This window comes from Sinohyriopsis cumingii, unplaced genomic scaffold (assembly GCF_028554795.1).
Source record: "Sinohyriopsis cumingii isolate HCF-2022 unplaced genomic scaffold, ASM2855479v2 utg001554l, whole genome shotgun sequence".
In the NCBI taxonomy this organism is placed as follows: domain Eukaryota; kingdom Metazoa; phylum Mollusca; class Bivalvia; order Unionida; family Unionidae; genus Sinohyriopsis; species Sinohyriopsis cumingii.
Window position 1 is genome coordinate 130,705 of NW_028316017.1, and position 18,041 is coordinate 148,745.

The 18,041-nt window shown below is 36.7% G+C and overlaps 1 protein-coding gene across 1 annotated transcript in view; it reads left to right on the forward strand.

Annotated features, from left to right (window-relative positions):
• The first annotated feature begins 7,342 nt into the window (after positions 1 to 7,342).
• LOC149771949 (uncharacterized) overlaps positions 7,343 to 18,041 on the forward strand; it is a 130,988-nt gene continuing 120,289 nt past the window's right edge. Inside the window, exon 1 of the mRNA XM_089948043.1 lies at positions 7,343 to 7,509. Within this exon, the coding sequence (XP_089804169.1) occupies positions 7,428 to 7,509 (82 nt within the window). The 5' untranslated portion in view covers positions 7,343 to 7,427. The remainder of the gene's footprint in view (positions 7,510 to 18,041) is intronic.

The following is an 18,041-nucleotide window of genomic DNA, read 5'->3' on the forward strand; positions in this document are numbered from 1 at the left end:
GGGGTCACGTGGTCATGTTTACATATATTTTTAAAAATACGAAGACCCTGTATGTCCTTGATTAGAAACAATCATTTTACTCCCAGAATAAATGTTGTTTTCTTCACTAAAACTATTTACAAGTCTAGGGTCACGTATTCTATACAGCCTCGATCACACTCTTATAAGTCCCACAATAAAAATAAATCAAAAAAAGAACTTGTTGGCGTGGCTGTTACTAATTTTGAATTAAGTTCGAGAACCAGGTCAGCCTTATGTGTTTATTAAAATGAACAGTCAAGGTGAAACTATTTTCTGGAAAAAATATGACTTCCTAATAAGTAGAACTACATTATTTTGACATATAATGAAATAAAAAATAGAAAGATTTTTAATACTTACAAACAATTAAATCAGATACAAAAATTAAATCAAATATACATAACAACTGTTAATTTCCTTTTTCAAAACTGGTCCTGGATAAAAATGAAATGTATATTTTATGAATAGAGATGTGCATATTTTGTCTATATAAGTTTCAACTGATTCTGTTTATAGTCTGAAATTTACTCTTATGGTACCTACCCCATTTATGAAAAGCCGTGGCTTACTAACACCCACGAATTTTATGAGAAATCTTATCTTATTAACACCTACATTTTTAAAACTTGGTTCTCTAACACCCAACAGTTTTATGAAACATCCTGACAAATGAACACCCAAATTGTACGAGAAGCCCTAGGTCACTAGCACTCTCAAATCTTAGGAAAACCCATAGCTAACTATCACCCTAAATGTTCTGAGAAAGAAAAAAAATTACTAACACCCAAATAATTATGAGCAATCCTGCTTAGTAGCACAACACCAAATAGTATGAGAAACATTAAAGCCGTAGCTAACAGCAAAAATGTATTGCAAATCCTGGCATAACTCTGGCACACTAACCTACAAAATTTTATGAAAAGCACTGACCCCAAACGCTTACAATTTTATGAAAACATGGCTCACTAACATATAACAGTTTATGAAACCTCAGTTACATTCAAACGTTTAGGAAAAATCTCCACTAACATTCAAATCGACATGAAAATCCATAGGGATCCCACACAAAATATAATCAAAATATACTGGGTAAAAAGCAAGTGCATATCTTTAATGTTATCATTTTTTAAGTTCATTATGCAGTGAAACATTTTTGCAAGAATGCCCACCTTACTAGCTAAGGCGAAACCCCTGCTGATAGTCACATGACATAAACCACGTACCCCAAGGAGAGAGATTGCATGTCTTTGCAGATTTATTGCCTACTATCCACTATAAAAATTTGGAGCCTTCTTTTTGCATACGCGAGAATTATTACACTCTGGCATTAATTCTCTCTCTCTCTCTCTCTCTCTCTCTCTCTCTCTCTCTCTCTCTCTCACACACACACACACACATAGATAGACAGATAGACAGATAGATCGTAGAGAGCGATCACGGGCCCTGGGATAAGAAACACCCGGGCCTCTCACTGTTCTTGTTCAAACATAATTTGTCTTTTATAAAATTAAAAAGTAGTGTTCCGCCCGGGCCCCCTTATATATCCCCGGCTGTTCCCTCCCCCTTGTTATCGGCCCTGCACATAATTTTACGAGTATATGCTCTTAAAAAAAAAGTAACAGAAAAGAGTGAATACAACAAGCTTTGTAAAATTTTATAATTAATTTATTTCTCTAGAGTACAAAGTAAAAAAATATGAAAAAGGAACTTACGGTATTGCGAATCAAATCCAAATTGTAATTCAAGAATTAAAAGACAAGTCCTATCAATTTAAAGTTCTCAGTGAATCACAGTTCAAATACCGATGAAAATACGGGATGGAAAGTGTGTGTGTGTGTGTGTGTGTGTGTGTGTGTGTGATTAGGATTTTTAACGTAGCTTTAACAATTGTTCAGTCATATCGCTACGATGTCTGCAGTGTGGCAGTTTATAGTGATGTCTAGCACTGGGGCATCATGAAGCAGACATGTAGCACGATGTCCCACCCAGTCACATTATCCTGTCACCAGGCCGACCAGTCCTAACACTAACCTCTTAATGCTGAACGCCTAGCGAGGCAGCTGTTAGTACAATTTTGTAAGTCGTTGGCATGACTCGGCCGGGGTTCGAACCCATACAAGATGGAAAGCGAGACGTATGCAATAGTTAGCGTTGTACTGATGTGTAAAAAGTCTCTTGTTGAATCACAGAAAATATTATTCCAGTTTTTGAATTCTGTATAAATTCCGGTAATGTCTTTGTCCAAGAATTAATTTAGAGCACTTTAGTATTTCTAGGGAAAACAATCTCTTGAATTCAATAATTTGAAGAAAATAAAATTTCAGCCCCAAACTGGACACAACAAACAACTTGACTTCTGAAGTGTTAAGGCACGACTGATATAATTCGTATCATAACATCAGTTATAAGACTAACTAAAACACAAAATAACATCATTTTTAAAACTAACTAAAATCAAAACAGATGCCCGGATGGGGGTCAAGAGTTCATCTTTCTGGAAAAATATGTTTATTTACGAATTAACACGTGCCTAGGTATGACCTTGACTCAGCTAAATGATTCTTATTCTGAGAAAGAATTCAAAATATTAAAAAAGTTGTTTGCCAAAACTGTCACTGAGTTTAAGGTCAGTAACTAGATACAATATTTCTATTATTAGGTATTTACATCAATGAAATAAATTTAAAAAATTCAATCAAGTCAAACAGAACTGAACTTAATTCTGAAAGAAAGGCCAATTAGTGTAGTTAACAATATTACATTACAATAACATGTAATAGAATAACAAAGTTTTTAAATCAACAGACAAACAATTAATTTAAATATACATAACAGCATGTAATATCTCAATCAAGTGTAAGACTCTAACCGATTAGGCCACATACAACTCTTGCACGTGGAAAAAGAAAACCCGTATACAAACTTCACAGCGACTGCGAAAACACAAAATGCACCCACATCCCTTCGCCAATGTAAAAACAAACTTGTACATATTACTTGGGACGTCCAACAACAATAATTAGATTCGTTGTTACATCAGCGGTGACCAAATTTAGCTCTTGTGGACTTTAATCCAAGAAATTTTGTTTCTCCTCTGAAAATGAAGGCATGCAGAATCTCCGTCTCTAGAAGAAAACTGTCCCGTTCAACATACATCAAAACTGTTGAGCTAGTGCAATACTGTTCTGGGAATGGTCAATACTGCAGGCAGAACTGCAAACTGGCGGCGATGCTTTCGTCTTGTTTCGGATTCTCACGCGGGTTTTTTCCCCGGATGCGCGCATGTGCAAAAATCACCAAGGGGAACACAAACCCATGGGAAACAAGAAGGGAGTAAGGAGTTGGGAACCTGAATGGTCAGTGCTGTCTCATTCGGTCAGTCAGTTAGGATAAAACACCGATATTTTAAAAATGGAAGAGAACTAAAATTGTCTGAGCGGTAAGGATGTTGGAGGTAGTAAGGTCGCATGTGCCACGGATATCGCCTCTTAATACCACCAACCCCTAACAAAATACTGTCCGCGATTCCATGAATTTATTTATTTTTTCATAAATTTTTGGATTCACTGCATTGTGATTTTTGTTTGAGGATAATAAAACTAGAAGATACATTCTATGTAGTTTGTTGTATATTGACTGAAGGTTTATCATACAGTTTACAATGACAATGGCGTTTTTGCATACAATTTTAAATTTAACTCGGGGGAGGGGTCTGGTGCTAGTGAGCTGGGATTTTTCATAAACTGTTGTGCGTTACTGAACCATGAAGGTGTGTATGTGTGTGGAGGTAAAGTTGATGGGTGTTAGTGAGCCAGGATTTGTCCTGAAGTTTTGGGACATTATTGAACCAAGTTTTTCCAATATAATTTTGGGTGTTAGTGAACTAGTGCCTTCCAAAAACATTGAGGTAGTAGTGAGCCGGGGGTTTTCATAAAATATGTCGAAGTTAGAGAGCTTCGGCTTTTCATATAAATTTGGGTGTTAATGAGCCAGACCTTTTCATAGTTTGCGAAGTTATTAAGAACGAGATTTTCGTAAACTTTGGGTGGTGGACAAAACCGGTTAAAACCGAGTAGAGTTGACTAAATGAGCCAGAGGCGGCCTGTGTATTTTATTTTCCTTCTCAAATAAACAAATGGCGTATTGAAAACATAGTAAATTTTATATTGTCTGTATCAAACGACTTGCCCAGTGAAACACCAAACTAATTAAGTCTATTGACCAATAGGGAGCCTAACCACTTGCCCAGTGAAACACCAAACTAAATTAAGTCTATTTACCAGTAGGGAGCCTGACCTATAGTCAGAAATCTGTTCACTGCTACACGATTGATTTAAGGTCTCATTGGATAGTTTCTTATTTTGAAACCTCTCTAATTTTTAAGGTAGAAAGTTTGAGCAAATATAAACGTAAACAAGAGGGGTAGGAGGCAGTGTCAGTTTAGTATAAGACCACCAGTTGTAATAGGAATTAACCTGAATGCCTCAGTCAAAATCTCACAAGTATGCTTTCTATAAAAATCATTAGTCTTTATTTGTATCTTTAATGAGAACTTATTCTGATTTTTCTGCAATAAGTCATTGTCGGGATGAAAATTCACTAAAAACATACCTGTCCAGTGAAATCTAATACGGTTGTTTAGCAGCGGTCCTTTTGTGACGTCACCAATCACTACCTCATATCTAAAAACGAAAATAGCTCCAGTTTCGGACTAACGGATAATAATATGGCGGACCAGAACCATTATTTAATTTATAAAATATCGTACTTAGAGGAAATGAATTAAGTAAATTAACTTTTAATCAATAGAATGAAGCATCAATTAATCGGACTGATCGCATTGCAATTACTTTTCTTGCTGCCTAGCAACCTACACGCACGGATGTTCATTTCTGTTCGTACTTCTCTTTAACGCTATTTATAAACTTATTTTGCGACTTAATGCAATATAATACTAATGTACAGCATAAAAACTATTTACACCATAAAACTTATGTACAGTATAATACTTATGTACACAATAATACTTGTGCACACCATAATACTTATGTACACTAGCACGTGCCCCCCTGCGGAATTTTTGCTAACCATGGAGAAGGACGGACAATTTAAAGGTTAAATAATTCCGAGCCTCCATTCAGCAGACCCGACGGTCTAGGTGTTTAAATATAAAATTAATAAGGTGAAAGAAATAACAATTTAACAAACTATATCAGAGTATCTCACAATTACATGACAATTTTTCAATGTTTTTGCTTCCAATCACTATACGACCTATCCAAATTGCCAATTATCTCATCCCGTGAAATTAATGATGAGAGGATTTCCTTCCCGTGTCCCTTCTATGTTACTCATCTGTAACTTCCGCCTTGTATTCATTTTCCGGCTCTCCTTGTCGGTACTTCCGGTACCCTCGTTTTCGTTCTGTCATTCCTCCTTGTCGGTACTTCCGGTACCCTCGTTTCCGTCTCCGATCCTCCTCCTCGCCAAAACAGCGTATCTCTTCGTACTCTCCACGTCTAATCCACTATAATCTTCGGGTTGCGTCCGTTCCCACTCGGAAAGCTTCCTCAGAAGGCTCTGTTCCAATCTCATACTAAGTTCCTATAACTACCTTCCCGCCCTTTGTAACAAGCGCAAAACATCGGCACTCGGAGCGCAGACTAGCGTCTCTAGTTTCCCTATGATCTGTTCTCGTCATTGACCATATGTGAACTGATTCTTTCACAATGAATTAAACAGATTAATGTCTGGCTGCGTGAGAAACCCGCCCAAATTTCGATTACCTTAGTTTTTATTGGATACCGGTGGTTTCTTTAAAAATGGTCTGGGGTGGTATCCTGAGGTGTTACAGTGTCGGCTTTCCGACAGGTGACATCACTACTAAGTTCAAACAACAGAGTACCTCGCCCCGTGGCAAGATCTTCAAAGGAATTAACAGCGATTTTGAAGTTCACGCAATGAATAATTCACGGACAGGTATTTTCTTTTAATATTATTATAACATGTATTGACATTACCTAAAGTACTTTGAATTATGATTTCTATCAGAAGACATTTATAAACATGAGCAGGAATTGTTAACAAAAAATTTCACACAGCATGACATACTCAATAATACTTATGTACACCATACTAATTATGTACACTATAATACTTACGTACACCGTGATACTTATGTACACTATACTTATGTATACCATGATACTTATGTACACTATAATACATATGTACACTATGGTGGGGCTCTACAGTTTCGTATTTTGCATATTAGAAGTTTTAAAAAAAAAGAATTTCCCCGGCTTTTCTCACTGGTTATGCTGGCTATTTAAAAAGGACCTTGTATATCTTAGGTATAATTCAAAGAACCTTTAATTTCCTTTATTTTGGTGTATGATTGATGGGTATAATACGGGTTACAGAGTATACAGCTTGGTCTTACTCCAGATGCGCACCTTTCAAAAAGGTGCTAGCTCCACTTGGTCATTTTCACTTCCTGGACTTCAGGGGTAAATTGTATAAAAAAAAGAGCCGATAACTTTTTTTTACATTTTAATATATTTGGTAATTCTATGTTACTCATAATTATTATTATATCTTTGTCGGGTAAAAGATTGGATAGAGGCTGGAACAGTCAGTCCAGTTTCCATAACAACGTTGTTTCACAACAATTATTTTAAAGACCTTCTTGGACAACACACAAGTTATCACTTAAATAAAGATGATAACAATAAGCAATATGGTTTACCGAACGCTTTATCTTAGTTTTGTCCGACAACAATAAGCCCGATTGCGTAATGTCAAATGAGTAAATGACATCATACAGTATTGAGAGCTTGCTAAACAACATTATTCTCTTTGTATTTTCCAATCTCGTTTTTGAGCCCGAGGCAACCTGACCAGATGGAACAGGTCAGCTTAAAACGCTGCAATCCCACTCATATTGTCTGACATTGCAGGACACATGCCTTGCCGTACAGTGTCCCATAGCTCGGGAAATGGATGTTTTCCAACGGATTGGTATAGGCTATCTGTAGGTTACACCAGAAAAGAATGCACATTTACACTTGTCAAATATGTAACAAATATATGTTGTGTGTGTTTGTGTGTGTGTTAGCTTTAGTTTGTTTTGAATACAACAATAAAGTATGAACTTAAAGTTAGTAATGTGTCTCTCTCATGAATATATACGACACAAATCGTCAAATGCAACCAGCTTTATCCGGTAACCACACAAAACTTTACACAGGGTGATTTAGTCCAATATCACCGTATATAAGTGAACAATTACAACCCTTGCTTCATTCCCAATACGGGGTACAATCAGAGTAACTGCGTGTCAAGTCCAACATCAGGCAATCAGTAATAGTACTGTAATCCATAAACTACCAATCTTAGTTTTAAAAATGTCCTCATACGTGCGAGTATACACAGAGGCAACGTTTCTGTTTGTTCTCAGCATCCTTAGATTCTCTATGGCTTCTGATGGTAAGTAGATCCATTTTTCTCCTTCTCTAAGCTTTGATATATTAAGGGTTGAGACTTAAATAGCATTCGGCGAAAGGTACCATGGTATACCGCAATTATATAATGAACTAATGTTCTGGCAGTGGCCTGACTCTGTTTTAAATTTCCGTCTGTCAATAGCTGGAAAATAGCTTGCACTGATTTATAGCAAACTAACACCCTCTTATAACTGTTACATTATTCGCAAAAAAATATTATTTTGAGATTTAACAAAAACAACCCATAAAATATCTCGTTTCAATAGAAAATTACAGCCTCCCCTCCGAGATTTAAATGGTTAGCACCTTATCGGAGATGAATTTTCTACATACGTGTTACTTGTTGAATAAGTTATAAATCTAAATTTTAATTAAAGTGCGATGACTAAGCGTACGCTATAGATGCCTCCCTGTTAAAGACATTGTAAGTGACATTTTGATGTTGATAAGACTAGGACGTGTTGCCACTAAAATTGACTAGTTACATTTTTGATTTACATTTTTGATATAATATGCAGGGAACACCCAACAAAATATTTATCAGAGCGACTAGTAAACATAACACACTCAACAAACAACAACAAAAAATAGATAATTTAAGAAATTGTGCAACATAAAAACAGAAAAAAATTATCTCCCGAAGATCAAAGGAATACGTGAACCTAACATATTAACATACGTTTAAAAATAACGTGTGACAAATACAACTGTTTTGTAAAATTAATAATTTTTTTTCAATTATTTTGTCATGAAATCGTGCTGTTAATATTATTCAGTTCGTAACAAGATTACTCTGGATTTTCTGATATGACGCTGTAAACCGGGATTAGATAGATCGATAGATAGATAGATAGATAGATAGATAGATAGATAGATCCGGATCAGCAAACGTTTTATTGGAATGTTTGGGACCCAGGGATCAGGAAAGAAATATTTAGACCTTTTAATAATAATAATAATAATAATAATAATAATAATTCATGCATGCATTCTTGATGACATCTATCTCAGAAAAGCAAAACGAGAAAGCATTGTATGAGTGATACAATTCAAAAGATTCTTCATATGCATCGGTGAACACGTATCCATCACTAATATATCACGAAGGCTTACATTTTGTTCTCTCATTCCTGGCTTCAAGACGTAGGTTATAACCACAAAGGTTCCGAGTAGGTACGGATATTGCATCGGAATATACCGTGAGTTACATCATATAGTCAATATGGTAATAATATATCGTAAAACGCTACAACAAACACACTTGCATCAAAATGACAATGCAATACCATACAAAACGTTTTTATTGGACGTACGTTTTTTTAAGTATGTTTTCGACAAAGCAAAAATTCCCACCTATCCCAGCAAAGAAATATTATTTCGTACATATTGGGTACATAAATATACACTTAATATGTGTTCATATTTTGAGAGAGCGTATAATGTTAGGTTTTTAATACAGAGGAAAGAAAAATTCGATATAAATTTGCTAATGAAGTTAAACTCAGATCATTTAGACAATTCTTGATATCAAGGGATACGATAATGGCAGAGAAATGTGACGTCATGCATATAATAACGTAGTAAAAACAATACAGTGTGTTGATGAGCCAGTCAAAAGTATATTGTGACGTTGTTTGCTGTAAGAGAACACCTGTGCGATGAAAGATGGAGATATTCTCCGACGGTCATCTATACTTAAAAAAACAAAACAACATGATCATGCACATATAGGTATATTTGGGATTGGGGTGGTGATTGAACCGCTTGGATAAGTCAAATCGCTTAAGACATTGTTACAACTCTGTGGTCTTAAACTGTTGTTGTTGTTGTGGGGTTTAACGCCATTTTTCAGCACAGGATAGGCTATGCATGGCGGCCAGTATTAATGGTGGAGGAAGAACCCGGGAAGAACCACCGACCCACGAGAAGCTACTGGCAAGCTTTCTCACATACCCACATTGGCCGAATCCTAGACTCGAACCCACGCAGACAGAGGTGAGATGGCAGTGATCCGTAACGGAGAACGCTTTAGACCACTCGGCCACTCGGGGCCCCGGTCTTAAACTAAGTAACAGAAAAGAAGCGAAACCAACAAGATTAGTAATATTAACAAACAATTTATTACTCTAAAGTTACAAACTGAAAATTTAAGAAAACTAAAAGTATTGATAACTATGGAAGACTTGTACGAGACTATTTGTTAGCTATGCTTGAATTTAGAACAGTAAGGATAACAAGTGGTGGAAATGTGGGAACACGAGTATGATCATCGTTTGAAAGCCGATCTCGAATTTAAACTTGTGGAAAGTTACAAGCTGGTGGACCCGCGGGATAGTTTGTACGGTGGACAGACGAATTCGACCTGTTTGCTGTACCACTCCGACGAAGAGAAAGGAGAAGAAGAAAAAAATACTTGAACGTGTGTTCGCTGTATCCTTACGTGTGCAAATATTGTCAATTTTCCGCAGGGTACCCGCAATTGCTGACGGAACATATCGACCCGGACAACATTCGACAATACGAAGGATTGATCAAGTGCGAAGTCTTGCCTCCCACGGAATTATGCCATCCCATTTTACCATACCATTGCCAAGGAAAACCTATGTTTCCCTTGTGCCGTACTTGTGCCGATACGTGCAATCAAGACCGACCTTGCCAGTACACACAGGAAGAAGGCGCCTTGACGGAAATTTGAGTCAGCGTGGTATTGTTTAAAACTCTGGACCTGGGATACCAATTGTTAGAAGTGTCACAGCATATAAAAGGGAAAACGTCCAAGACCGATATTTCATTGTAACTACTAACGTCAATCGAGAAAGATAAATACTTTTAAAGAGACATCATTCAAGTTTGGCGATTCTCAAGTGGAGTGCGATGCTATGCCTTGCGACTGCAGAGGGATGCCGTACGCTGTGACCTTAGGGATTCAGTACCATATCATGGGAACTTTGCTATGACTACTACTACTACCATGGAAAGTGATGATGTGCGTGTCAGACCTGACGGATGCGAAAGCGATGCCACTCGTTATCGTGGAATCTTTACTGGTTTTCATTATCATCCTCCACGGGAAACCATGCAGTTACCACCCTACTGGATGTCATCCAACCGTAACTAAATTCCTGAGGACGTATCCTCATCGAAATGAGCATGTGAAAGACGAATATTCGTTTCCTGTACGTTTGTCTGAATAGTGGAACTGTGAAAGTAGATTCCAAACCTTTCAAGGAAAATAACTTAATTATCTGGAACGACTTGCCCTGAAGAATTAGCCAGAGCCGGATTTTTCTACTTGGGCAAAGGGGATATGGTCAAGTCATTCAGTTGCGGTGTGTCACTTCACGACTGGGAGCAGAAAGATTCAGCTTACCTGGAACATGTTCGATGGTCTCCGCATTGTCATATCCTACCTTTAGTGGGACCCTAGTCATTGAAGTGGCATACCATGTCGTTTAAGAAACCAGCTTGGAAAGGAGTCAATCGTTGAACAACACCTAGACAAGTATATAAACCCCATTTAAAAAGTAATACTCAAGGATTACCAAACGAATTGCAAGAGAAGATCTACAAGGAAGTTTGGCAGGGACTTGCCAGAGCAAAATCTCAATTGGTGACTGAGGAACTTTTGTGTCCAGAAATTCACAAGAGGAAATTGACAAAGTCAACAAACTCGTCAGATTTTCTGGATCAAGTCTGGGTTGATCAGATTATTCCACTTTTGACCGTTTACATCAGAAGATTGTATTACCATTCTTGGCCATTTCCCTGAATGGCATTGGTCAGAAGTTATTCACTATGTCGATTACTTTCGCCCCGGGAGAACATTTTAAATAAAATAAGGACAATTAGAAGTGACCCCAACATGGGTATAAATTCTGACTGACATGATCATGGATACTTTACAAGAAAACATCCGTGGCTTGCCTCTAGAGTTGAGAGAACGCATTTACCGAGAGCTGGTCAAAATACAAGTTACCGACGTTTAAACCACTGGTACCTGAATGTTATAAAAGGCCTGATTGAGATGAAAGTTTTAAGTGTTCCAGTGGTCAGAAATTGTTAAAATGGACGTGGGCGAGAAGTATAGGTTTGTTTTGACTCATTCTTTTTGCTACTGCAATGAATTCCAGAGGAAGAGTTAGAGGGTTACCAAAATCTTTTACACAACGTAAACCTAGTTCAAGAGGAAACTTCTGAACGGTATGTTGTTGTTGTTGTTGTTGTTGTTATAGGGTTTTAACGCCATTTTTCAGCACGCGGCGGTCAGTATTAATGGTGGAGGAAGAACCCGGGAAATTCCCGGAAGGAACCACCGACCCTCAAGAAGCTACTGGCCAGCTTTCTCACATACCCACATTAGCCGAATCCGAGACTCGAACCTACGCAGACAGAGGTGAGAGGGCAGCGATCCGTAACGGAGAGCGCTTTAGATCACTCGGCCACTTGGGGCCCCCTTGAACGGAGTGTGATGTGCAAGTTAGTAACAAAACCATTTTGATTTGCCACTGAAGTACGATCATCTCTGTGCAGAATGTACAGTTATTAATCCGACAAAAAGAGGTATAAAAGCGGATTTCCATGACAGGGCCTTTATCAGAAGTGATACAAAAAATTCCGTGGAAGGAAATCAGTGAGAGTATTCAGACCTTTATATACTTTGTTAATTTCGATGCTTAAGGTGACGTGTTAATTACACGAGCCCTGAGAAGATGTACGTGATAGAAATATCCACGTTGGAACAGAAGTGGTACCAGACTACGTGTTTGACGGATAAAATGAGAAAAATGAACTTTGTCCTATTGAAATGATAGACGCATATATGGAAAAATAACAAATGAAAAATATTTTTTTTTTAAATATCAGAAACCCCTACCCCATCCTGACCCAATAAATCTTACCTTGCGGGGTATCCCTTGTGAACAGGGGGCCCATTGAATGAGAGAATGAGCATGTATGCACTCATTGAGATATATGGCTTATTGTAAACTAATAACAACTATTGCAAAACCTTGTCACAAATTTAAAATTTAGATACAGAAACACATAAAAGCCATGTTATAAAAAATTAACTAGATACAAACAAATTTCTTCCTCGGTTCGTTTAATCTAATAATGACGAGAATGTTCGAACAATTTTCCTTAGTCTAGAGAATATTGTTGTTTATGTTTTTTTCATGGCAATCTATAAAGTACAGAATACTTTAGTAAAATCTGTGATGTAGATTGTCAGAGTAAATCACTTTTTTTTCTATAAAGTCTTTATTATTGTTACTGAACCACATTGTAGCTGTAGATATTAAAACCCATAAACAGCGTGTGTGTGTGTGTGTGTGTGTGTGTGTGTGTGTGTGTGTGTGTCTTTCTCTGTGAAAAGCAGATACCCGTATAGTTGTACTAAACTCCCTAGATACTGAAATAGCTTAATAATCCATCCGCGCACGCATATAGATAAACACACGCGTGCGCGTATTTTATACAGACTACTCTGTGTATTCCCACGCTACCTGGAAATCGGGAAAAGGAACAGGTTTGTTTCCAACTGGGAAAAGCCCTCTATCTTAGCATAATCGTCTCTGTGCCCTTTGGTTATGTCTCCTTCAAAACATCCGGACACCCTTCCATTTGACAATTGCTTTAACGAGAAAATATCCTCGCTATTTATCCACGGAGTCAAAGCTTTGGCCTTCCGCACACAAAAAATACAAACACTTGAACTACCTAATCGTAAGATGGATAATACTTAAAATATTGAATTTCGTCTGGAACACACATATCTCATTTAACTTAGCCAGTCAGGATTACATTTATCTAACCGTCGTTATTGATGCACGTCCATCGAGGTTAGATTAACTCTCTATTCCGCTCGCTATTAATAAACCGATTTCTGCAAAGTTTAATTTTATGATACTTAATTAAACGAGGACTAACTTGTCTTTGCATCATTTCAACTTTGGCAATTTTCGATACTTAGACTCTAAATTCACCTTGCCCGTCTGTCTGTCTGACCGTTATTAAACGGATCCTAATTAAAAATCAATCACGCCCTAAACCAGGAACATTAAAATCACCGCAGTCTATCGACTTGACAGGGTACCTAAACCTATCCGTCAATTTAATTGGTCATGTGTCACACTGACAGCGGCAAGTGTGTTACGCAAACGTGTCCAAGGTATCTACAAAATTTGCACTGTTACAGATGCCCCTTTCGTGTAACAGTATAAATAATTTGTTTCATTTATTTTCAATTTTGGTCAATTTTTTTTGTTTTATGTTTTTTGAGAGGGGACGTTAACCGAGTGGCCTAAGGCGATGACATTTACAGATCCTTAACATTTCATCACTGTCCGCGTGAGTTCAAGTCTCGGCTTAGCCAACGTGCGTATGTGAGAAAGCTTGCTAGTGTGTTACTTGTTTATGGGATGCTTCATGGTGTTTTTGGCAAACTAACAAGTTCTTTTATGTGATGTTTGAATTTCTTTTTTTCAGTGTATCTCATAGTCTCACGTTGACAGTGTGGTATGGTGCAGATCGAACACCCCCTTTACAGCACTTTCGCATTTCTTCCTAAACTTTATTTGCGAGTAAAAAACAATTCCGAACTATCCATCAGAGCTTTGTGTTATTATATATTTCCCTAAGGTGATGAACTTTGTCACATTTCCATGGTGATACCGTTGTTTCTTTAATTACTGTTCTTTTTTATAAGATTCTTTGCTACGCGTTCGGAGTCTATTGCCTTACCTTCTGTGTACTATATCTTGAACAAACAACATTAAATTGTTTTGCAGAGGGAGTGCGTGAAGATCAATAAACTGTTCTACAATGAATGTCTTATCACCTTATTATGATGTAAGCCCGACAAAATAAAAGTATATGCATTAATTAGGATGTGATTTTTGGATTTTTAACGTAGCTTTAAAAAAAAAAATTCAGTCATATCGCTACGATGTATGCAGTGTGGCAGTTTATAGTGATGTCTAGCACTGGGACATCATGCTGCAGACATGTAGCATGATGTCCCACCCAGTCTCATTATCCTGACCCCAGGCCGACCAGTCCTAATACTAGCCTCTTAATGCTGAGCGCCAAGCGAGGCAGTTGTTAGTACCATTTTGTAAGTCTTTGGTATGACTCGGCTGGGGATCGACCTCACGACCTACTTTCCGCATCCGAGCATTGATTGGGACCATTTAATTCCATATCAATTCGTTTGACTTTGATTTCAGTTTTGACCCGTATTCACTGAAAGTCTTCAGTGCACAGTCAGACTCAGTTTATGAAACACGCTAATGAACAAAATTGCTATTAGACAAACGTTTAAATGTCGTAATTTATTGATGTGGAAAATGATGTTAAATCTGTATTTTGTTGATGTTGTTATTTTTGTGAAACTTTAACCAACGATATGTTTAAGACAGACGAAAATGAGATGCAGCTTTCTCGCCATCTCATGCAGAATAGTCATCGTTCTTTGGTCGAAAGCCGAAAATTCTCAGACCACCTGATGAATTTACTTGTTCATCGGTAGCATGGACATCTGTCTTTGGTCAAAAGCTGAAGATTCTCAGGTGACCTGATGAACCTACTTGTTCATCGGTAGCATGGTCATCTGTCTTTGTTATAAAGCCGAAGATTCTCAGAGGACCTGATGAATCTACTTGTTCATCGGTAGCATAGTCATTTGTCTTTGGTATAAAAAAACAAACAACATGGTTTCTAAGAAGACGCGACGAAATTACATGTAAATCAGTAGCACAGTCATTTGTGTTCGGTCAAACGCCAAAGTTTCTAAGAGGACTTGATGAATCTACCTGCAAATTGATAGCATAATCATATGTCTTTGGTCAAAAGACAAAGATTCTAGGAGGATGTGATGAAATTACTTTTAATCGGTAGCATATTCACCTGTCTTTAGTCAACATTAATATATTCTATGAAGACGTGGTGAATCAACTTGTAAATCGATCGCAAATCTAAACGTTGATGTGGTCTAAGAAAAATAAATATTACTCGCCTCATAATAATAATCAATAATATGAATTTCAAGATGCAGTGTAGGAAAATATATTACCAAGTTTTATGTGTTTACGTCCAGTGGTGTACGAGAAGACGGCATCATTCGTGGCTTTTTGGTAACTGAGCTTTTCTGCATATACTGGTCTAACACTTGGAAGAATAAATACTATGACAAATATAGTTTAAAGAGTCTTTTCTTCATGTAGATACTGATTGTGTTTCAATCCATCGATAACCTTTCTAGGGCGATTCATAGGGCATTGACACAACCTTTAGAAAGTGCACATATGACGTCATCATCGTCATATCTAGCTCAGACCGGCATTATACCAGCCTGAAAACGAATTGAGGCACGAACAGAATACACCATTAGAACAGTATTGTATTTGTCAAAACGAGTATGGTTCATTTATCTAATATATGTATCTCATTGACTTCTGTCTAACATTTTACCCAAGACAGTGACATTAGAATACTTAATTTTCAGTTTTAGAACTTTACTTTTAAACTGGCAATATGTAACCAATATTGTGCTGTTAAATGCTAACACATACATACATACATACATACATACATACATACATACATACATACATACATACATACACACATGCATACATACATACATACATACATACATACATACATACATACATGCATACATACATACATACATACATACATACATTCATGCATGCACACGTACGTACATACATCTTTTCAGTGCAAACACTCATTATTGCTTTAATTAAATTGCTTGTCAGTTTTATCTAATTTTGTAAGAGTTTTCATTGGTGAAGGCTCTTGTTCAATAGTCACTTCTTAAAATGAAATTATTTACTTTGTCTGTTGAAAGTACGATGAGGTAATACTTACTTCAGATACAGGTTACTGTTTGTACGTGTCGCGTTTGGATATTTCAAAGATGGAAGAAAGGTACAGTTGACTAATATTCATCTCATACCATTCGTCAAGAGTTACTCCATGATGGAAATTCATTCATACCCATGACCGAGCTGTGTGCGGGTCTTTTGTAAATAATTAACAATTATGTAAACACAATTTAATAAAGGTCCGATCCCTTCATCATAAAACTTTACTTGACTCCAAAATCATGATCAAAACTGTTTTGACCAATCAAGCTGTATGTGTATGTCTGTTTTGACCAATCAAGCTGTATGTGTATGTCTGTTTTGACCAATCAAGCTGTATGTATATGTCTGTTTTGACCAATCAAACTGTATGTATATGTCTGTTTTGACCAATCAAGCTGTATGTATATGTCTGTTTTGACCAATCAAGCTGTATGTATATGTCTGTTTTGACCAATCAAGCTGTATGTGTATGTTTCAAGTAAGACTTGCCGGCCTGAAGTAAGATTTATTACTCGATATGTTGAGTTTTATTACGGAGGGACCTCGTTGGGTAAGACATTGCACTGAAAGTGTTTTGAGTACACAAAAATAGTTTGTTCATTGAGGGTATTAGTAAACTAGATAGTCAAGTATGACCATAAACCGATTTAGTTGTTTTTCTTTTCTTCTAAAGGTACACGTATCAGTATTTCAACATATAATTTAAAATGTTTCATGACTGCATACATGTTTAGCATGTTTGGTTTGCTTGCTGTACTTAAGTTCATATCGAAGATCAGTGCCGATGTTTTGTCCCGCTTAAAAATTAATTGACAGTTTAGTTGTATAAATACATCTATATGTCTCGAAAACATCTCTATTTTTATGTCAGCTTAATATATCATATTGCCACACATATTTCAATACGCATGATACATATAAAATATTAAAGTAATTATTAATATAACTTGTAAAATCTTTGTTTACTTTATAGTAAGAATCTGTGCATTCGCTACGTAGAAGAATGATTAATCTTCCAAGAAGTTTATCAGATCACCAGTCGAGAAGCACGCGTGCAGTTAAACCATCTGGAAGAAAATGTATATTATTGTGTCTCGTACTCGAAGAATTCGCACTCGTGCACGAATACAAAATAAACCTTCAGCTAAGGAACTGATCATTTAATTTGTTGGGTTTAGAGGGGTGGGGGACTTGAATCTTACGAGAATGCCCAGGCCCAAAATAACTTTAGAAAAATACTTTTGCTTCGGTTTGAAGACAGTGATAGCTAATTATATCTGTCGTTTTAATCCAGAAAAAAAACGAATATCTTGAGATTAAAGAATAAAACAAATATTAGTTGGAAAGAAACCCTTGACACCTCCATTTTTAGGATGAAATTGTCGGTTATTAAGATGTATTCGTGATTGTGACAATATATTTATGTAGTTTACATATAACCTTTCAAGTACAAGAAGGAACGCAGAAAAAAAATGAAAGAAGGTATTATTTTCTTTACTGTGATAGTTAGTGTCAGAGGTACTCGTGCGTGAATTACGAACTTGGTTAGTGTGAAATTTAACACCGTAGCATGAAATGAGATTTTGATAAACCTTAGCTTTGCTCTTTCTCATTTACATAGTAT